The sequence below is a fragment of the Rattus rattus genome, chromosome 1 (genome assembly GCF_011064425.1).
Source record: "Rattus rattus isolate New Zealand chromosome 1, Rrattus_CSIRO_v1, whole genome shotgun sequence".
Classification (NCBI taxonomy): Eukaryota; Metazoa; Chordata; class Mammalia; order Rodentia; family Muridae; genus Rattus; species Rattus rattus.
In genome coordinates, this window is record NC_046154.1 from 150,196,155 (window position 1) to 150,219,349 (window position 23,195).

At 41.6% G+C, this 23,195-nt stretch overlaps 1 protein-coding gene and 1 pseudogene across 2 annotated transcripts in view; both read left to right on the forward strand.

Moving 5' to 3' along the window:
- The first annotated feature begins 7,413 nt into the window (after positions 1–7,413).
- Positions 7,414–8,460, forward strand: LOC116889814 (annotated as a pseudogene).
- A 5,413-nt stretch (positions 8,461–13,873) lies between these two features.
- Terf1 (telomeric repeat binding factor 1) overlaps positions 13,874–23,195 on the forward strand; it is a 28,481-nt gene continuing 19,159 nt past the window's right edge. Inside the window, exons 1-4 of one of the 2 annotated variants that reach the window (XM_032906890.1) lie at positions 13,875–14,200; positions 15,874–15,969; positions 21,764–21,885; positions 22,776–22,862. In XM_032906890.1, coding sequence (XP_032762781.1) covers positions 13,921–14,200; positions 15,874–15,969; positions 21,764–21,885; positions 22,776–22,862 — 585 coding nt within the window. In that variant the 5' untranslated portion in view covers positions 13,875–13,920. Of the gene's footprint in view, positions 14,201–15,873; positions 15,970–21,763; positions 21,886–22,775; positions 22,863–23,195 lie in introns of both variants that reach the window. The other variant, XM_032906899.1, reaches the window with a different exon arrangement.

Here is a 23,195-nt window from a genome sequence, read left to right on the forward strand (position 1 = left end):
TTAATGCAAGCAAGCATTCCAAAGATATGTCTAACGTTGCAATCCAAACGTGGAGGTGTGGGCCATGCTCCCAGGTGCCACCTCTCCTCTGATTAAGTGCATCCATGTTCCTCAATCGCTGACTCTCATGATGTCACCCCAACAGGTGTCACATGAAGTTCTAAAACCCCAAGAGCCAAGATATATTCACAAAGTTACTTCTATTTGCAATAGTCACTTGCAAACCAGCTTTTTGGACCTTAACGCTTCACATTTACCCTGGCTTAGTTCTTTCTATCTTGGGCTGATAGAAGAACTTGCAAGAAGGAATTTCACAGATTGGGAGGACAAAAACTGAAAAAAAAAAAATCTTTACGTGGAGGAAATTATACCACGTAGTAATTTAACCAAATATATCACTGTATGGCGACCTCTACTGGCTGAATAAATGAACCACTAAAACTGAAAAAAAAAAAAAAAAAAACCCAAAACCGACAGATTCGGGTTTTGTCAGTCAAGAACTTGAAAATACAATTTGAGAGACATACTATTTAGAATTGTTAAGTTCCATGGCACTCTGAGTACTTTTAGTTTTAAAAAGATTCTATATATTTCAAACTTATGAAGTAGAGAAAATAATATATACATATATAAATATATATGTATATAAATATACAATGTATACAATATACAATATATATTATATACACACACACACATCTGTTACCTTATACTTTAACATTTAATGTTATACCTCAACATTTTGGCAGATCTACCAGTGTATGTGTATATGTATGTATGAGAGTATATATGTGTGTATTTATATGTATACATATGTGTGTATATATATGTATGTATGTATGTATGTATGTATGTATGTATGTATGTATGTATCTTTGGATGTGTTGGAGGGTAGAGAGCAGTAAAGACAGAGCTTCCTTCTACAGTCCAGACTGGCCTGGAACTCCCAGCAGTCATCCTGCCTTAGCCTAAACTTGTGGGATTCAAGGCTTGACCTAAAGGCTTGTTTTGCTTTAGGTTAGAAGCAGTTGTCTAAAGACTTAACCCTGGGTCTCCCAACACTAGGCTTGTCCAAACCCTCCAGAGCAGAAGCAGAAGTAATGGGGTAGCATCAAGGGCAGGTTTGTAATTAGCATAGCTGTGCAGGAACACTGGAAGCAAGGATTCCCACCCTTCTTGTAAGTGCTGACAGAGGTTAGACTTAAGTACAGGGAAGTATGGGGCGGGAGCAAGGGATACACACAACCAAGTCATTGCTGCTTGCCCCCGCCAGCGGGGACCCAGTTATTCGTGGGGGTCGAGGGGGACCCATACCTGTGGAAGAAGGGGTGAGAAAGAGGAGCGAGACCAAGCAGTGTCCTTGTCAAGGTCTGTTTATTGAGAGGAATGTACAGCATTTAAAGCTCTGAAGCAGGAATTGAAGCTTAGGGCAGGGGGAGTACTGGGAAGTTCCCAGGGACATATGGTGAATCTCTAAACCGCAAGATATTCTCCTTGGCACTGAGGCAACAGTCTTCCGGGGACACGTTCTTTGAAAAGGTCAAGCCCTTCTCAGGAATCTGCTCAGGGCAGGGCACTAGCTTTGCCTAGTCCCGCAGTCCGGTTCCCGACAGCTGCTCTAAAACCCAGCAGTCTGGTGGATCATTATCAAATCTGCTGAAGATGGCTTAAAGAAGCTCTTACTGGGGGTTGGGGATTTAGCTCAGTGGTAGAGCGCTTGCCTAGGAAGCGCAAGGCCCTGGGTTCGGTCCCCAGCTCCAAAAAAAAGAACCAAAAAAAAAAAGAAGCTCTTACTCTTTGAGGGGATGTGGAAGAGAACAGTCACACAGGTTGTCCTTAAACACACAGAATCATAACCACCACACTCCTGCAACTCCATCTTCATAGTAACCCTTCCCAGAGACCTTGAAAAGAAGAACAGAGACACTACCTCATGGTTATAGTCTCTACCAAAATGGTTCTTCCAGACCTTGCTACATCCCCTCAATGGCTCTCTGCCTCTCCACATCTGGAACATCTTCAGACTCCCACCTCAGATTTTAAAAATAACCAATAAAATTATAAATTACCATAAACAAAAACGTTGAGGTTTGGTCTGTTGTTATGTTTTGTAAAGCTTAATACTGGCTCCCAAGGTCTGGGTGCCGCCAGGGACTAGGAACCCTAACATTCACCAAGTGACACTATATAACCTTGCCCCCTAGGTTATCCCCGATTGGTCAATAACAATGCCTACCCCTTGTAGCTTGGCAGAAGAGAGGCAGGAGGAACTTCAGTTTCTAGTTTGGGGTTTGAGGAGTAAGTCAGAGTAAGAGTGGCCTAGGTTGAACATGGCAAGTTATATCTCTGGGTTATTGACAGAAAAGTAGACAAATTAGCTTAGAAGGTTGATATCTGCCCAGCTCTAGTGCTATTAAGGTTTGTTATAAATACAAAGGTTTGTGTCTTTTATCTGGGAACTAAATGATCAAAAATGAAGTAGAAACTCTCAAATTAATTGTTACTGCAACACAGAAAAGCAAAAAGCAAATGAAAGGCCCATTTCGCAGAACTTGAGGTTAGATTCCCACTATAGGGACAACTTGTTCCCATCCCAGAGTCCCTCCCGCTTTGGAGCTGGTCGTATCAGACCCCGGGACCTGTCTATGAGTCTCTGTTGTCTCTGGAGTCCACGAGGATTCAGATTTACAACAGACTGGAGGCTTCCGTGTAACTTTTTGTAGGTCTTCAAAAACGTGATAAAGTTGGCAGCCGGGCTAGAGCTCAATTGGTAGGATGTTTATTTCCCTCAACTCCTGAAACCGACCAGGAAGGCACATGCAGTAATCCTTGGAGAGCAGAGGTAAGATATCGTCCTTAACTACATAGAAAGCTTGAGACTAGCCTAGGTTACATACAGTGCTGTGCTAACAAAACAGAAACATTGACAGTAAGTCCCTCAGCTATAAGGGACTTATACTTTGGGGCTTCAGCCTCATCCTAGCTAAGACTCCCAACGATGGGGACTATGGAGCCTGAACTGGCCATCTCTGGAAGGATTGGGATACCAACCATAAAACCTTCAACCTATGCTTTGTCCTTTTTGAAGAAAAAAAGGTGTGGGGGGGGAGTAGAGGAAAGGGGAGGGATGTAAAGTAAATAAATTTTACTGAAGGCCCTATTTTCTGTGGGTAAACACAGCGAAGCCTTATACTATTTAACTTGATTTCTGGTGGTCCTGGTTCTTGAACTTGTCATGTACTGGCTAGCACTCTAACTGAGCTATGGTCAAATCCCCCATTGGTCATTTGGTCAGTTGGTTTGTTCTTGAGCTGGAATCCAGCCTCAGCCACCACACTGCTGGGATTACAGGCATGCAGAGCCATATCTGGCCTATTTAATTTTTAAAGGTGACGCTGTGAGGGTTTTAACTAATAGGGATGACTTGGGGCTGGGGAGGTGGCTCACCCGGTAATATGCTTGCACAAAAGCACAGGACCTGAGTGAAATTCCTAACCCCTATGTAGGAAAGCCAAGTAAGGTAGGGTCTTGTGGTCCTGGTGCTGGGGAGTCAGAGCTAGGCAGATCCTTAAGGCTCCCTGCCCAGCCATCATAGGCGAATTAATGAGGCAAAAACAAACATCAAAATCAATGAGGTAAAAGCAAAAAACAAGGTAGTGGTAAACTAAAGAAGACGAGGTTGACCTTCCACCCAAGACAGCAATCTCAGAACTTTTGAAACAGAAACAGGAGGACTGCTGCCCGAACACAGTCTAAGAATGGAGTCATGTAAGTAGCAACCTGTGAGAAAACCCCAAGAAAGCATGACTTGTGACCTCAGTTCTTCAAAAACATAAGAGTGTTCTTGAACTGTGTTTTTATGCCCTCGCCAGGTACAGCAGGTAAAAGTGCATTTACCACAGATTATTCATCACGACTGGCCATTGTCATTTGTTTCCAAGTCTGTATGAGAAAGCATGGTTTTCCCAAAAGCAGCTTGTCTTTGTGATTGTCCACTTTACTCAAGTGACTCTTCTCAAGCCTCAGAGTACAAAATGTCTTATGCTCTGAATAAAGCTGTCTATTGGTCTGCCTCATTTATTAGCTCAGTCTCGGGGTCCCACTGTCACTCTAGAGTGGAAGGGAGGTGGAGACATGAATTCCTGAGTCTGGATAAGAGAGGTAAGAGAGCGGAGCCTCCCAAGGGTCAGTCAGAAGAATGGGGCACAAATCAGGGAAGGCCTGCCTTATGCCAAGCTTGTGTGTAATTTTTTTTTTTAAAGAAAGAAGGATCACAAGTGTTATCACAACTATTATATTATTTGCAAGTCGTTTATGATTATAATCCTTAGTTTCCAGAAGAAGGAACTTTAAGGAAAGGAAATACGGGGAATAATCCAAAAGAATATTGAAAAGACATGTAAACCAGGATCCTGTTTGTAGAGAAATGGCACGAGGAGATTGCTCCCAGCTTGCAGCGTCAAGCTCACCTGGGGTCATTGTCATTCCCAGCAGACGGAGATCAAGGAGAATCCCGGTGCTCTGCCAAGGAAGCTGCAAACCTGAGGAAGGGACTCAGTGTTCCCTCTCTCATGAGAAAGTAATCTTGTTTGTGATTATAAAAAAGCAACACATCTAAGAGTTGGACTGTTGACAGATTTCTCAGTCTGCATGGAGGTTTGGGTCACTTTGAACCAAGATAAGCTATTGCTAGGTAAACAGGACCTGGTGTAAACTGGAAACTGAGGGAAAATCTTTATTCTGCCTTCTGTATAAAAGACGCTGAAACTTTGAATAAACTGTGCATTGGCTGACTGTGGCTATGTACCCCCTGTGTCCTGTTAACGTGGCTCTACCCTTGGGACCACACTGAACTAGACATTGACACCTGTTCAATGTCTGGTTATTTGGGCGTTAGCTTAAACTGTAAATAAAATTACTTAAGAAGACAAGGAGGATATTAATCATGACAAGAAGATGGCTAATTCCAGGGGTTGGGGATTTAGCTCAGTGGTAGAGCGCTTGCCTAGGAAGCACAAGGCCCTGGGTTCGATCCCAGCTCTGAAAAAAAAAAAAAAAAAAAAAAAAAAAAAGAAGATGGCTAATTCCTTAAAATGAATATGAACTAGATAATCAAACCTTAAAATTGATAAAAGAGGCAAAAAAGAAAGAAGGAAGGAAAGAAAGAAAGGAAGGAAAGAAAGAAAGGAAGGAAGAAAGAAACAAAGAAAGAAAGAAAGAAAGAAAGAGAAATCTTACCCATTCAGGCAAAAGTAAAAAAAAAAAGTAAAAATAGCAACACCAGTAACTGCCAGCAGTGTGGACTCCCTCAGCTCCCTGACTGGAGCCTCCTTTAACACATCCTCCACTGCCTATTAATGATCCTGAAGCATGGGATGAGCAATTTGATAATCAATTAATCTTGAATTCTCTCCATATTTTGAGGAGGATTTAAGTCACCCTATGAAAATCTTAACTTTATAACCTAGGCTAGCTAGGGCATGTCAGGGAATGGAAATGCTTACCAAATCCTGCCAGGCCTCGGGGGCTGCATTTGGCATTTCTAGTGCAGTCTCAGCAAAATCAGAATGTTTCCCTAATGATGTACTAACTGATCTGTTTAAAATTCTAGAAGGAACGACAGTGTTAGACAATCCTCCCATATTATCTTGAGAGGCAAGAAAAACTGAAACTTTTGAAATCCAGGTTAAATGAGGCATTTGTGTATTGTGTGGATCTTTCTCTGCCTTTAAACTTACTGATTTTCCCCACTAAATTGTATCCTACAGGTATTTTAGCACAAGAGAATAAACCTTTGAAATAGATCTATTTACAGCATAAGGGCCAGAACATACTAACTGCTTACCTTACTATTCCTGCTCAATTAGTATTTCAGGAGAAGGCCCCATGTCAACAATTATATGGATTTGATCTTTGCTGTACTGTAATATTACCCTTGACTAATAATCAGTTTTTAATAGCTATATATATTTTCAAATTTCATTTTTAAATTAAATCATTATCCAGCTGGTAAGCTATGGGATTTTCTCAAACTGAATTTGTGATTACAAAAATTGACCAACCTTCTCCCAGTCCACAGGCAGATATTTATTTTATTGATGGTTTATCTAGGAGAGATTCAGGTTGAGACATTCATCAATCTATTAATACTTCCTTTTCCTGAGCCCAACATGTAGAACTTTTTTGATTCATCTATTGTGGTTAACTCGCAAACCATTAAATACTGTTTTAGTTTCTGCTCATGTTGTAGGATTGTTTCCATCAACAGACTCATACTTGTGTATACCCTAACCTCCCTGGTTTTTTTGCAGAAGGAAATAAGCTAATGCATTCAGCTGACCTATTTTCACTTCTCCAGAAGAAAATTGGGAAGGGGTATGCAACTGTCATTGCAGATTGGTCATTGTGGATTCCTTTCCACCGGCTTCTACCGCCCCAGGCCCACAAGGATGTCAGACAGCACAGGGCAAGGAGATAGTGGAAATAACCAGAAAGATGGCAAACCTCCAGCTAAAAGACAAAAGGAGACAGTGACCGTATCATCAGACATCAAGTCTGCTCCCTATGGTCAAGGTAAGGCCTCATGCACCAAGGGAGAAGATATTCTACAAAACATGTAATGCTCTACGTCACTTGAGCATATCCTTCTGACAGTTTGACCCAGGCATCTGCAGTGAGTGCTTCTGAACATGTGCTTTGGTCTTATGTTCCTTCTCCCCCTTTGCTTCTACTCGTAGTTTGAATGGACCCAACTCCTGTTATCTTTACTAAAGATTCTATATTTATGCCTGGACCTTGGTATCAAATAGAATCATTTATTCATCTGGAGAAGGGCCTGTATTCAATTTTTCCTTGGGATTTAAATCATTTCCCACTTGCATAACACATCATAACATTTATATTGCTATTAAAGACAAATATGGGCCTACATTCTACCAGATACCTGAATTTAATCATATGGGTCTAATTTCAAGCTATTCCCTCATTTTTCTGATCAATATATTAATGAAACCAATGGCAATAGTTTGGATCACTGTTCTAGGTGGCAGGGTATTGCAAACAATGCTTTCATAGATTTAATACTCATTATGTTTATAATTTGCTTGCTTATAGACTATGCATGCATCAGATGACAATTGGATTTACCTAATCAAAACCATCCTGGATATCATATTAAAAAAATAAAGACTCAGATGTTAGAACATAGTCCAAGAATGGAGTCGTGTAAGAAGGATTATGAGTGCTTGCGAAAACTACATCAACAACAAAAACAATAATAATACATAATAGGAGGAGGAGGGAGAGGAAGAGGAGGAGGAAGAAGAGGAGGAGGGGGGAGAGGAGGAAGAAGAGTCTATAGACAAATTTCGATCTTTGTGTGCACTGGGCTCGGGCAACCCAGGCTTCTGTGAAACATGGTGGTTGACTGGAACCGTACTACTGGCATGACTATATAAAGGAAAAGGAAGGTTTTTCTGAAGATGAGGCAACTAAATCAGAGAAAAACCTTAAGTTTGGTGAAAGAGTTAGATGCCTTTCCTAAGGTTCCTAACAGCTAAGTGGAGACATCAGCCAGTAGGGGACCAGTTTCTCTATGTTGGAGCAGATGTACTGGGTTTAGCAGAGACCATGGTTGCTTCTGCAGATGGTCTGGCTTATGAACCAGCACTGTTTGACCTTTCACCACAGCAGAGAGAGTGGCAGAGGGTGCTGCAGTAGATTCAGAGTAGGCTGCAAGAAGAGCATTCCCTTCAAGACATGATCTTCAGACGTGCGTTTAAAAGTTCATCAACTGCACTGCCACCAAGGGAAGATCACCGACTCCAGATGGGTGCAGAATCATGGTCATCTCTATGTCAATAAAGTAGCAGGGGATTTTCACATATCTGTGGGCAAGGCAGCCCCACATCCTCGAGGGCATGCACATTTGGCAGCACTTGTCAACCATGATTCTTACAACTTTTCTCACAGAAGAGATCATTTGTCTTTTGTTGATCTTTTTCCAGGAATTATTAATCCTTTGGAAGGAACTGAAAAGATCGCTGTAGATCACAACCAGATGCTCCAATATTTCATTACAGTTGTGCCAACAAAGCTACATACATACAAGACTTCAGCAGATACCCACCAGTTCTCTGTGATAGAAAGGGAGGCATCATCAACCATGCTGTAGGCAGCCACAGCATCTCTGGAATATTTATGAAATACGATCTCAGTTCTGTCATGGTGACAGTCACTGAGGAACACATGCTCTCTGGCAGTTTTTTGTAAGACTCTGTGGTATTATTGGAGGGATCTTTTCAACAACAGGTATGTAAGATGGGATTGGAAAATCCATAGTGGAAATCATTTGCTCTCCTTTCAGACTTGAATCCTACAAGCCCTTCCATTCTGTTCCCTTTACCGATGGCCACAAAGACAACCAACCACCTAACTCTTTTAGAGAGTAACACACATTAGCACCTCATGGGTGGAGAAAAACTTTTTGCCTGAGACATAAAGCCTTTTCTAGTAATAAAATGTTGTGCAATATATTCAAAGAAAAAGAAAATATGAGAACCCAGAAACGTACTTATTTAATAAAAGAGAAGAAACAGCCAAGGAAAATAAACAAACTGAAGTCGTCTTGTATATGTTGTATCTGTTACAAATGTCCTAGAAGAAATTATGCAGCTAACTGGGGAGTCAGCCCAGCCAACAGTGCCAGGTGAGGACAGTGCCTCCGAAGCTCTCCCAGCAAACAGACAATATGGAAGCAGGGCCTCGAGGATGGACGTGAACCCATACTTAAAGAAAAGGGCATTGATAAATGCAAATGTGTCTGCGTCCGTTTTTTTTAAGATGTCAGAATAAAATGTGTAAAACATATGGAAAACTAGTCTAGACTTTAAAAAACTGTAATCAGCTCACGTGGTTAATAAAGGAAGCAGGGACCGGCCCTGTGTTGCAGCCATATTAATGTTAAGCCATATTGACAAGATGATGTTGCCCAGTTTGGGGTTCTGGTGATGGTCACTGCTTTCCTGTCGATGCCCGCACCAACACGGCACCGAGAACAGGGCGTAAGCCTGAGGGATTAAAAAATACATACATAAACGGGTCATTTGTGTTAAGAGAGAGTGCCAATTCTGTAGCTTTATTCATTAAATATATACTTCAAGTTGACTGGGTGGAAAATTTCAGGAAGCACAGTGGGAAAACCCGGCTTAAGGCTTCAGTAACAAAAGACTGAATATGTGCCCCAAATTTACTGGGGAGAAATCCAGGAAGACCAGCCTAAGTCCCAGGAACAAAGACTGAGAACAAAAGACAGGCACTAAAGAACCATCGGCTGGTGTGCACCCAGGTGTGTCGCTGCAGGGCCAGGGCGTTCCTTTGTTAGGAACAAAAGGCTTCCTCATGCATCAGTAGGGCTCAGCAGGGGTCAAACACCCAGAAGGGTCTGACCAGGGGGTCAAACACTGCGGGGGGGACCCAGGAGGGTGCAACACTTTCCTTTGAATTCCAGTTGCTGACTTTCCTGACTGTTGAAGGTTGAGGCTTAGAAGACTGGGGTGAAGTTTCCCAAGGCCAGGTATGCGTGTGCTATGATGTGCAACGGGTGTCACCCACAGCTTGTACAAGGGACACCATAGGCAGAAGAAAGCATAAATGTTTAAAAAAGATTAGGGTTGGGGATTTAGCTCAGTGGTAGAGCGCTTGCCTAACAAGCGCAAGGCCCTGGGTTCGGTCCTCAGCTCCGGAAAAAAAAAAAAAACAAACCAAAAAACAAAAACAAAATACAAAAAAATTTAACGTTCACAATTTGTAAAGTGTGAAGGGAAACGCCGAGTGCTGTGTGCTTGCGAGGAGTGGAAAACTAGATAGCTACCTACAATGGGCAGGGTAGTGTCCTTACAAGATGTTCAGTCTGACACAGCTAAGGCACAGCTGTAAAACTGGACAGGGCGCTGCCCTCAGGGCTCTGCACAGAAGTGATGAGGCTACAGTGACTTGAAGGAGCCCTGTCCGGTGCTGTTAGAAACTGCCAGCCTCGGGCTGGAGAGATGGCTCAGCGGTTAAGAGCACTGACTGCTCTTCCAGAGGTCCTGAGTTCAAATCCCAGCAACCACATGGTGGCTCACAACCACCTGTAATGGGATCCGATACCCCCTTCTGGTGTGTCTGAAAACAGCGACTGTATACTTGTTATGTACATTAAAATAAATAAATAAATCTTAAAAAAAAAAAAAAAAAGAAAGAAACTGCCAGCCTCTTCTCTTTCCGTGATGCTGAAGGGCAGAAGTTAATCACCAGAGGGTAAGTCATTGAGCGAGAAGACAAGACGGTTTCAGTCCCTACAGGACTATATTGACAGTGGTGACTTAGCCTGTGGCCTGTCACAAGTTAGTGTTTCAAGTGAAATGTTTTTAATCCTTAAAAACAGCTTTCTTCAAAGAGAGTATCAATCAGGGAAGGAGACACCAACAAAGCATTTAGCAGTACAGTGCGAAAAATGGCATTTTGTAGAAAATAAGACATTTTGATTAAAGTATGAAGTATTAAGAGTCAAGAGTTAAATGACTAATACTACTACAATGTTTTAAAACTTTTTAAATGAATCCAGGAAATTTAAAATAATGAGTCTTCTCTAAAGTTTCTGTTGTATTTTGTTTTGTTTTTCCCATTAAATTTTATAGTTGGTCTAGATACAGAACATGTCCCCAGAAGGACAAGAACTGTTAGCAAGAACTGGAATGTTGGTCACTTGAGACTGAATATTGCTCTTCATGTCTACTTGATAGGGAATTCAGTCAGCTTTCAGGAAAGAAAATACTGATTTAGAGTTATTTTCAGTATTACAATGTTTCTAAAAAAGATTAAAGATTATTTTAAATTATTTCAATGTTTTCTAAATGACACATTAAAATTTTTACCGAGATGTATCTTTTCCATTAAAATTGACTCTACAGGAAAAAAAAAAGACTTAAATTTCTTCAAAAACATGAAATTGGCCTTCAATGTGTTTTGTGTCCTAGGTGTAGCAGGATGAGTTTATGTTTGATTATTCCTCACAGCAGGCTGTTGTTATTTGTTTGTATGCCTCTATGGTTTACCACATGCAGCTTGTCCTTGTGATTGCACACTTACTCGTATGATTCTTAACTCTCAGAGTATGAATTGTCTGATGCTCTGAATAAAGTTTGCTGTTGCATGAGAATTTGGTCTGCCTCATTTATCAGGTGATTCTCCCAGGTCCCACTACCTCTAGAGCAGTGACAGACGATACAAGTCTGAGGAAATGCTGATCTACATAATGAATGAATGATCATTATCAGATCACACTGAGCTTGTTTCCTCAAAACAAGACATGTTTCCATTCTGTTTCTTTGTTTTTCAAAACAGGGTTTCTCTGTATAGCTCTGACTGACCTGGAATTCTCTTTGTACACCAGACTGGCCTCAAACCCATAGAGATCCACCTGCCTTTGCCTCCCGAGTGCTGGAATGAAAGGTGTGAGCCACCATGACCAGCTATTTTCTATTCTTTTGAGTATCAGTTTTTAACCTTGAAACTATAGAAACAAACCTATAGCAAATGTAACACATGTATTCAATATTTATTGAATGTGTACCATGAGACTCTTACTTTTCTAGGCATTAAGGACACAGTATAAACAAGACATACTATATTAGGGAGGGTTCTCTAGAGTAACAGAATTTATAGATTATGTATGGGATTTATTATATGTAATGTATATATTATACATATATGATTTACAGTCCAACTATTCCAACAGTGGGCGGCTGTCCAAGATTTACATATATTAGAATGATTTACAGTCCAACTATTCCAACAGTGGGCGGCTCTGAATGGAACGTTGAGGAATCCGGTAGCTGCTCAGTCCCATAGATAAGTGTGCCAGTTGGCCTTCAGCTCTGGAACCTTGCAGTAGGCTCTAATGAAGGAATGGACTTGCTGGCCAAGTGGGGGCAGGCAGGCAGAGGGTAAAGGCTTCCTTCCTTCTTCCATGACCTTATATAGGAGTCCAACACGATGCGTGGCCCAGATTAAGGTGTGTCTTCCCCCATCAAGATCAGGAATGAAGGCTTGTATATTCCAACCTTAAAGATCTAGATTAAAAAATGGATCTACCTACTTCAATTTAAGCAGAAGTCTCTAACAAGTGTATCCTCCAGATGTGGTCAAGTCGACAACCAAAAATTGCCATCGTGCATGCATAGTGTGCCTTTTTTTCATGAATTTTGCTTCTTAATGAAAGACTGGCAAACTAAGAAAATATTAATACTGTCAGTCTTGATCCCAGTACCTAAATAAACACATCTATGTTGTCCCTTAGTGATAAATACAGTATAACTAATTCAGATGGGTTCAAAATGGAGTATTCAAGGGAAGCATCTCTGAGTGAAGATGCCATCTGAATAAAATAAGTTTGGGTAGAAATCTACAATTGAAGAACCATCAAGTCAGAGCAAGTGACACACATAAAGATGCTGTCTTGAACCATGTGAGGAATAGCCAGAAGGCCAGGCAACTCCACTCCTGGACTATACAGGCTATACACACCTTTATTAACCGATTAGGGATGAGGGACAAGGAGTCTTAGTCAGGGTTTTACTGCTGTGAACAGATACCATGACCAAGGCCACTCTTATAAGGACAACATTTAATTGGGGCTGGCTTACAGGTTCAGAGGTTCAGTCCAGTATCATCATGGTGAGAGCATGGCAGCCCAGACAGGAATGGTGCAGAGGTTAGTAAGAGTTCTACATGTCCATCTGAAGGCCACTAGAATACTGGCTCCCACGTGGTTAGGAGGAGGGTCTCATTGCCTACCCCCATAGGGATAACACTTCCTCCAACAAGGCCACAGCTACTCTAACAAGGCGGTAGGTCCTAGTAGTGCCACTCCCTGGGCCAAGCATAAACAGACCAGCACACAAGGTTTACACAACAAAAGTTGGTCTACATGAGGATCTGTAACTGGGAAGAAGAGAGGTGGTCTTGGGCTTGAGGTCTCTAGAGAGACCATGCGGAGAGGAGGGGAAGAAGGAAGAAGTTGCTATGCAGTAAGTGGATCGTGAGTGCATGGACACGAGGGCCAGACAGATGAAGTAGGAACAGCCCAGGCAGGATGTGGGGTTATTGACAGGGAATTAGACAAAATCACATAGAGAATTGATATCTGAGCAGCTCTAGTGCTTAAAATTATAGATAGAATGGTTTTGTGTCTTTTACTTGAGAACTAAATGATCAAAGGTGAGGTAGAACCCCATATAATATTGACTGCAACACCACCATTAGGTATAATCACCGCACACTGCATGAACTAATAATGATAATAACTAAGAAGGTCATTCACTTAATTGAATTCAATAAGACACTCAGTGTGATTACACTGTAACAGGGTTAAATACAAATGTTTACAGTGACAAGTTTTAATCTCCTTTGTTGTTGTAGTTGCTGCTGCAGCGGCTGTGGTTGTTGCGGCTGCGGCTGCGGCTGCGGCTGCGGCTGCGGCTGCTGCAGATGTTGCTCAAATTGGGGCTCACTTTGTAGCTGAGGATGGCCCTAATTCCTAATCTTCCTGTCTCCACCTCCCGAGTGCTGCTAGGATTACAGACGTGCAGTGCCTTGCAGTCAAAATCTGCAGGCAAAAACCTCTCCGTTTTAACTACTCTGGTTGTTTCCAGTGCTGATAGCATTTTTAAAACATCCTAGCCTACCAGCCAGAAGCTACTTTATTCAAAAATCCCGCCCTCTGACTGACCCGGAACTTAGCAGGTCCCAGCCAATCGGAAGCCAAGCTCGAGCCACTAGCCCATTCTAGCGTTGCGATTGACTGACTTCCACGCCCATCGTGAGCCAAACTGCGCCAGCTGAGGAACAACGCGCGCTTTCGCACGCTTTCGGTTTAACATGGCGGGGACTGTCACCTCAGCGGCTCCGGGCGCGCGGAGCAATGCGGGCGGGACCAACGCGGATTCTCCGGAGAAGGAGGCGGCGAGAGACGACGCAGAGTTGTTCGACTGCCAGGTGCAGCTGGGGCCCCCGAGAGAGGAGGAGAACGCGGAGCTTGTGGCCGAGGCGGAGGCCGTGGCTGCGGGCTGGATGCTCGACTTCCTCTGCCTGTCTCTGTGCCGAGCCTTTCGCGACGGCCGCTGCGAGGACTTTCGCCAGACTCGTGACAGCGCCGAGGGTGAGTGAGGGCCGCCGGGGCCGAGGGCTGCGTCGCGGGCCGGGACCTGCTTTCTCTCTTGTACCCGGGCCGGATCACTGGCAGAGGCCGCGCGAAGCCCGCCGCCTCCTGTTTCCTGGGAGTCCTCGTTCCCGCCCCCACTCCTAACAGTTCCCTCGACCGCACACGGAAACGAGGCCCGGCGGGCTTCACTGAAGGTCAAGATGGGTTAAAATGTTTAAAAAATAAAAATAAAAAAGAGCAGCCAGCCCAGGGGCTAACGCCTCCTAGATCCAAACTAGAAGATGAATATAGAAGACTTGAAGAAGGAGCGGGATGCCGGTGCCAAGGGAGGTAGCACAGCTTGTCAAATGCTTATCTTGCAAGTTAGGGAACCCGCATTTGATCCCCAGAAGCTATACAAAAAGCTTAACACACGCATACCCACAGTACTGGGAAGACAGGTGGATTGGGTTTGCTGACCCCTGGCCTAACCTAATTTGACAAGATGTGGGCCAATGGAAGGCCGAAAGCAAAGGCCTGACTGAGGAGGACGGGATGCAGGAGAGATGATGGCTCAGAAGTTAAGAGCGCTAACTGGTCTTCCAGAGAAGCCGGGCTTGATTCTTAGCACTCACATGGCAAGGTCTTACACTCCAGTTGCAGGGATCTAATATTCTCTTTTGGCCTCAGCAGGCACCATATCCATATTCATAAAATAAAAGTATATCAATCTTTTGTTTGAATGACTAAAAAGTTTGAAAAACAAAGTTTGACAGTGCCTGAAAAATGAAACTCAAGTTTGTCCTCTGGCCTGTGTGTGGATGAGAGAGATCCAGGAATACGGTTGGCTTACCAGTGTACATATTCACTGCCAAGTGCGTCTTTGTGTTTGTTCAGATGTTGAAGAGATAAATGTTTTGATTATGAATTGAGCAAGTTCAATGGAAACCTTGACAATTTCCTAAAATAGTATTTCCTAAAAAAAGAATGTCATGGTATATATTTCAAAGTAGTGGTTTGATACATTTTTTTAAATTCTGATGTGAATCTTGGTACTACTTGTAAGAACAATTTGACTATCCGTTGCACATTTGAGTTACATTTTGTAAGAGCAGTAATATTACAAAACTTTTGTTCCTGATTATTTTTTTTTAAATTGACTAGAAACCACAGTTCTAAGTTTATGATCAGTTTTTGTTGCGTATTTTATTAGGGCTCTCTAGAGTAACAACTTTATAAGAATTCAATAATGTTCTATCAATGATGCTTGATGTCTTCAGTGTATACCAGAATCCCAAAGTAGATTCCACTGTCAGTGAAGGAATGGATTTGTTATGGAGAGTAGGAGTAAGCTTGTGAAGGAAGGCGTAGCCCAGGTAGGAGGTGAGTCTTCCCTAGTCCTAATCCACTCAAAAGATCTGGATTAGAAGTTTGTCAGATTAGAAGTTATTCAGATTCCTACGTAGAGGCAGATCTTCCCAGTTCAGATGATCCAGGTAAGCAAAACTAACTCCCAGGTGTGCCCAGCCATGTTTAGGTCTTAGTTAATTCCAGATGTAGCCAAGTTGAGAACCAAGAACAGCCGCCACCAAGTGTTTATAATCGATTATTTAACACTGCACTGTATCTACATAGTAGGTGTGCTAGTTTGTGATAATATTTTAATAAAAGTCTTTTTTAAAACTTTTTAGCTATTATTCATGGACTACCCAGTCTTACAGCTTACCAGTTGAAAACTGTATATATATGTCAGTTTTTGACAAGAGTTGCAGCAGGAAAGTCTCTTGGTAAGTATACATTTTTATTTTATATTTAGAAGTCTTTTAACTTATTTCTAAATATAGCACATGGAAAACTGATAATCATATTTTTCTGATTTGGAGGTTGAGAGAGGAAGTTTGCCTACCTGCGTCTGTCATACACATAAGCATACCTAAAACAAGCAAATATAATTTTATCTTTCTAGAGCAATGACTCTCAACCTTTAGCCTGCTTCAGCTTATGTTTTAAAGTGCATCTTTAAACAGTAGAGTCATTCTGCCTCGCTCTGAGGTTAGCTCCCAGATGGTTAAGATGTGGCAGTGGGAGGACTACATTTATAGAATTTCAGTCGAAGCTTTCTCACGTTCTTTAGTGACCACAGCTATCATGTACACACTGTTTACTGGCCGCTATTTAAACTTGATGCTGGTTCTTAAACAAAAACTATGGTTTGTAGCTGTAATCTGTGTCCCTCATTTCCACGGTTCATCTTTTTTTTTTTTTTTTTTTCGGAGCTGGGGACCGAACCCAGGGCCTTGCGCTTCCTAGGCAAGCGCTCTACCACTGACCTAAATCCCCCACCCTCCACGGTTCATCTTAGGTTGTAATGAGCGACTTTGTTCATTTTACCAATCATGACTCATTTACAACATGGTCATCTAATGGACGTTTTGTAAAAATAATTCCATTGGTTTTTATAATTTACAAGGTACTTTCCCAGCAATACTTGTTGATGAGCAGTATTGACATGAAACTGCTTACTTATAAAAATGTATTATTTAAACTCCCAGAATGTTAAGTCCCATAGTAAACTATAGCCAGGCCATGCAGCCTGCTTTATTTGGAGACTGAAGTTAGGAGCTTGTCTGGCATTATTCCTGGAGAGATTAACAGTCTCCCCCCCACACTATGGAACCCATGACCAACCAAAGGAACACTGCCACCAAGCTCTGCCGAAGCGAGCCAACTGGCTTACTGCGGCTGTTGACAGGGCTGTGGGCAACCCCGAGGCAGCTGCACGGTACAGGCAGAGCTCACAGCAGCATGGACGGCAGGCAGCTCAGCAGCACTGGAGCTGGAAGCTTCATGGAGAGCTTGAGCCTTCTGAGTTGTTTATCTCCCGAGTCTTTATACACCTCCCTCTAGGATAGAATGTTGGAACTGGGGAAAAACTAGTACACAACAAGGCTGGAGAAGATACAGAAGAGAGGGCTATGTAGGTTAGGGCCTGTGGCTGAGAAAGATAACAGGCCGATGTGTACACAACTGGAAAATTGAAGGCCCTACCTTACAGTATTATAGTTAGCTGTGTGGTTTTGTAAATCAGAATATTCTAACTGCTAGCAATGCTTTGCATACATAGTTACTCCTTAAATCTTAGTTTCTTTCCAGGAAATCTTCCCTTCAAACCAAGGGGTTAAAAACAGATTTTGAGTAACCCTATGGGTGATTTGTTTGTTCATTTGCATAGCTACAAGGATTGAAACCCGAGTCTTGTGTGAATTAGACACATACTATACTACTGAGCCACATATATATCCTGATCTCATGGCTTAATCTTTAAATGTACTAAAATTCTGTCTTAAATATATATCTTAGAAAAATCACTAGGATCAGCTAGTAAGAATCAATGTTTTGTCCTAGTTGACTTGAAAGAGATAGTGGTTTAGGGGTTTTTGACATCCTTGTTTGCTTGCTTGCTTTATAGTATTATGTGTCTAGAGCCTTTGACTTGCCTGCGGAATGTGCATTCTCCCAGCTATAGCCCCATATAATCTTTCTGTGATTGCTCTGTAGGAGTACTTCCCACTAGAAATGTGGTCTGTGTTTGAAATTTACAATGTTTTAGTTGTTAAATTAAGACAACTAAAAGGAAATATTAATTTTAATGATGTCTTGTTTATTAACTCAGTAACCTAATATTTTTAAAATATGCCAAGTAATATACAAAAAGTTGAGATATCCTATATTTGTAGTACGTTTACGATGTAGTATTTTATGCTTAAAGCACGTCTGTTTGGATTCGTTGCGTTTTGACTGTTGAGTGCTCATAAGTAACCAGTGGGTGCCACACTGGCTTCAGTCTTCAGCCCCACAGAGCTACAAAACACAGCAGCACCTCAAGGGAAAACGTGTATAGCAGATCTCTCATCTCAAAAGACTTATTTATGTGCCCCAGGCTGCCCAGAATCTCGTAGTTCTTCTGTCACAGATCCTGAGCGCAGGGACTTGGAGGTGCGTGCCACTATGCCTGGCTCTTAATTTCATAAGATCTGAGGCTAGGAACTTTCAGGCCTCCTACAGAACTTAGCTGATGCCCTGGTAAGGAAAGGTGAGTCATGTGTTTTCAGTTTGTTTAGTTTCCACTCCACTGACCTAATGACAAGGAAACAATCAGAAGCTTTTCTTATTTTTCCTTCCCCTGTAAAATACTGCCTGCTTTTGCCTGCCCTACCAGATCTTGAGACATCATCCAAAATAAGGCCAGGAAAGAAACCAGGAACAACTTAGCAGCTCACCTCCAAGGAGGCCCTTTTCAGAATGTTGTTTTGCCTCGTTGTCGTGGTTCTATGTCTGCTCCTTGTCCTATACAATGTGATTTTTTTACATTTTCCACCTGTTTTCCTAGTTTAAGGGAAGGTATTTATGTGATCTTTATCATATTGCTCCTTCTGCTTACTGTTGCTTTTGCTGTTCCACATAAATTATAGGGATTTCCCCCCCAATTTTATGAAACATGTAAATGGGATTTTGATAGATTGCATCAAATCTGTAGATCACTTTCATAAGAATAGCCATTTTTACAGCATTCTGTCAATCCATAAGTATAGGAGGTCTTTTCATCTTTTAATGTCTTCAACCTCTTCAGTATCCTAAATATTTTATTTTATAGATCATTTATCCTCTAAGTTAGGTTTATTCCTAGCTACTTTATTTTATTGTGAACAAGAGTTTTGTTCCTTGTGTCTTTCTCAACAAACTTATTACTGATAATAAGGAAAAGTTACTAAATTTTGCACTTTGATTTTTTTTATCCTGCTATTTCACTAAAAGTATTTATCAAATCTAAATGTTTCATGGTGGAGTTATTAGGATCTTTGTGTACAGGCTCATGCCATCTGCTAAGGTGAACTTTTCTTTGAGACAACCAGGAAGTGATTTTTAAGGGTCCTGGCATCTGTCTCTCCCACTTGTAACTGCCCTCTCCTAGGTTTCTGGGACTCCTTTAGTGAGCAAGGATGACAGAAATAATGACTTTTACTTATTAGTAAGAATTTCTTTTGTAAATTGTAGAGGAATTTTAATTCAGCAACATGACTGCTCTGGCAAAGAGATCACACCCAAAGACCTTTTAGGTCTATGGGATTGATCCAGCTGGAATAGAAAGACACTCTGGGATTGATCTGGCTGGAGTACAGACACATTCTTTGTACATACCTACAATCCCAAACAATGAAAGTAAGTTAGTTTGTAGAGGAAGCAGCCATGTTTGAAAGTGAAGTCTAATTGGTAGAGGGGGGCAGACAAAGGGATGAATCAGAGAAAGATTTGACAGAATGACTCAGAGATAGAATATGCCCAACTCTCACAAGAACAGACAGGAAAGAGAGGCAACTAGAAAGGAAGGACGGATGGGAGGGAGAAGTGGGGAGAGAGAAAGAGGGACAGAAGCAGTTTTGCAGAGACACTGCAGAGGGAACAAGCCAGACAGGTGAATGAGTCAGAATGAGAAGGAACCAAGAGAGTAGAGCATACTGCCAAAGTTAGGAGGAGGCCAAGCAGAGAAGTGCAGTCAGAAGCCAGACTGAAACCAGTCACTCGGAGAGTTTGAGCCGAAACAGCTGAGTTCAACAAGCCAAGGGTTCAGAAAGCACTAGAAAGGGTGAGAGTAAGGGTGAGAGCAGTAAGCCTCAGACGGCATGTACGTCCGGCTCATAAAGATACTGTAACAGTATACCTCTGCCTTATCTGTCACCTCCGCTTTCCCACATGTTATCTTCCCATCCTCTGTGGTTTTCTTGTTATTTTCTCCGTATCCTTTTCTGTTATTTCCTTCTTAACAGCTCTTTGCTTCATGTATGCAGACTTAAGTGTTCTGCTTCTGAACTGCATCCCTAGACCACATTCTAAGGCTTAAACAAAACCATTACCAGGTTTCTGTAGCTGTCCATCTGCGAGTCTTTCTGGATAATGCTGAAGGAAAGTAAACAAAGAGAAGCACTGGCATAATACCATAGTCCTAGGGAAAGGCCGGTCACACCGTCCTCATTGCATCATGTGTGGATAGTCCAGGTCCGCATGGACGGGAATTGGTTTATTCTGTTTGTTTATTTGAGACAAGGTCTCACCCAGGCTAGGCTTGAATCGTTGGCAATGCTCCTACCTCAGCCTCTGAAGTGCTGGGATTTCACACTTGAGTCTCCATGTAGGTGGTTTCTCCTTGCGTTTATAGCGTACGTACTTAGCACAGCTCAGATTATAAATGAGTAATTTTTTTTTATTTGAAAGTTTGGAAATGCCCAAAGAGGCTAGCAGAAAATAAAATTTTGCAATAGCTATATACATGTGCTATTTAATATATGAAATTATACCCAGCTTGAAATTTTTCCTGAATATATTTATTTACTCTGTAGTTGCATTGAAATGAACCAAAACATCTCCGAAACTAGAGCTTTAGAGGAATATAAGTAGTTAGTAGTTCCTGTCTCAAAATGTAAAATACAATTATGTGAACAAATAAGAGTATTTTTGCCTTCAGGATATGTCGGCGCCTGCACCGACACGGTACCGAGAATCGGGCGAAAGCCTGTGGGATGAAAGAAACATACACACACACACAGGTTATTCGAGTCAAGCCAGAAGAGGAAGAGAGCCTCTGGTTTCTTTATTGACCAAACTATATATCCAAAGAACACCACTTAGCAGGTATCTGCCAAACACAGTGGGGAACCCTGGCTGAGACTTAGGTAACAAAGGATCGACTATGTGGCCTGAATAAATTAGGGAAATAACCAGGAAGGCCAGCCTAATTCTGACTCAGGTGAGAAGTACCTGGCCAGACCGCCGGTTGGGAACAAAAGGCTTCCACATGCAAGGGCAGGGCTCAGTAGGGGTCAAACCTTGTTGGAGACCCAGAAGGGTCTTGTTCTGGCTGAAAACATTCCATGAATGTAAACTTCTTGTGCCGTAAATTACAGGGAGAGGCTTTTGATCCTACAATCTAAGACTAAGGCCAAACAGTGACAAGGCAACCAGGCCCAAATCCAATTCGGCTCCCACAGGGATACTTAAAATGATGGCTAAACATGGTGGTACATACCTGTGTTTCCAGTACTCTGGAGGCCAAGACAAAAAGAATGATCTTGAATCCAGCCAGGAGTACACAGCAAGACCTTTAATTAAAAATACATAAATAAAAAAATAAAATGTTTTTGGTTCCTTTTGTTTAATTGTTTTGTTTTTGTTGTTTTGCCAGGCGGTAGTGGCTCACACCTCTAATGCCAGTGCTCAGAGGGCTGAGGCAGGTGAATCTCTGCATTTAAGCCCAGCGTAGACTATATAGAGTGAGTTCCAGGACAGCCAGGGTTACGAAGAGAAACCCTGTCTCAAGAAACAGACGTTTCTGACTTTTCTAATTGCAGTGGTTTGGTTTGGTTTTGTCTATTTTAGTTAACAAATTAACTTAGGAAGCTCATTTCCCTAAACTGTTCTATCTGAAAACTGCCTGGAATGTATATGCTAGATAAAATTGAAATAGAATGAACTTTTTAAGGTTCTACTTAACTTTCAGTTAACTTACTTACTTTTCTGTCTTAAAAGATGCACAGTTTGAAGTTGATGAGCGGATTACACCCTTGGAATCAGCCCTGATGATTTGGGACTCAATTGAAAAAGAACATGACAGACTTCATGAAGAAATACAGAATTTAATTAAAATTCAGGTATGAGTATTGTTTTGTGCTTATTGCTTTGCTAGAATATTATATCAATTGCTTTTCTTATTGATGGGACAAAATACCTAACAAGAAGCAACTTAGGGGTCGTAGGGATGGCTTAGTGCTTAAGAGCATTTCTGCTCTTTCAGAGGACCTGAGTAAAGTTCCCAGCACCCACAGTATGAGTTCACAACCACCTGGAACCCCAGCTCCCTGTTCTGGTCTCTGCAGGCAGCTGCACACAGGTACACACAGAGATTTATGCACAGAAAGAGCAAAACTCTGAAGAAAGAAATGAAAAAAGTAGTGAGAAGAAGAGTGTGCTCTAGCTGTAGTTTGGAAGATCATTTCCTACTTTCCCCAATGTGGTGATTATCAAGTGAAATTAGGACCTGGAGATTAGGCATATTGGATAGAAAAATGACTTGATTCTTGTAAAAATTCAACTTAGTACAAATTTTTTCACATTTCATAATCTCTAGGTCTCTAAGAAACACTGGCTTTGATTGCCTCACTGCAGACAGTTGAGAAGGTGGCAGCAGCTCAGTGTACTTCTCTTCTGTCACCGTTGTATGAGCCTCACAGCAGTTCTATGGAGCAGGTGTGGCCTGTCTCTACAGTTAGAGAAATATGGAGATGAACAGCAGGATCAGTAGTCTTTCCAGATAATAAACTGACTTATGATTTATTAATGCCTGCTTTGGGATGCTGAACATGTTGTAAATGTGCACAGAAATTTTTACATCTTTTTAAGACATAATTATTTCATCATTGAAAAACAATTATATCTTTATCAAATAAAATGCATGCAAATGTTTTAAATGAAGTCTTTCAGACTTAACTTAATGGTTGAATATTTTAAAAGCAAACTAAAGTTTGTATATGTCATCTTTAAGGCTGTAGCTGTGTGTATGGAAATGGGCAGCTTTAAGGAAGCAGAAGAAGTGTTTGAAAGAATATTTGGTGACCCAGAATTTTACACGGTAATTACAGTAAAACAAGAGAATTAATTTTATACCTTTATATGGGGTAAGGAAAACAAAACTGAAGGAGGGAAAGCTTGACCTAACTCAGTATATTAAAAAGATAATTTTAACATTAATGGATACAAGAATTTAGTGTTTTAGCTACCCTTTTTAATGTCAAGTCTTTATATTTACAGTATGTCCAGCTTTATAGTTGACACATTTTGAGGGCTGGTGGCTGCTACATTAGACAGCATAAATATAGAGTGGCCTACCTTGTATATTTCTTATTTGTTTCTTTGTTTATATTGCTGTATTGTTGAGATTAAAAACTGGTTCAGTATCCAATGC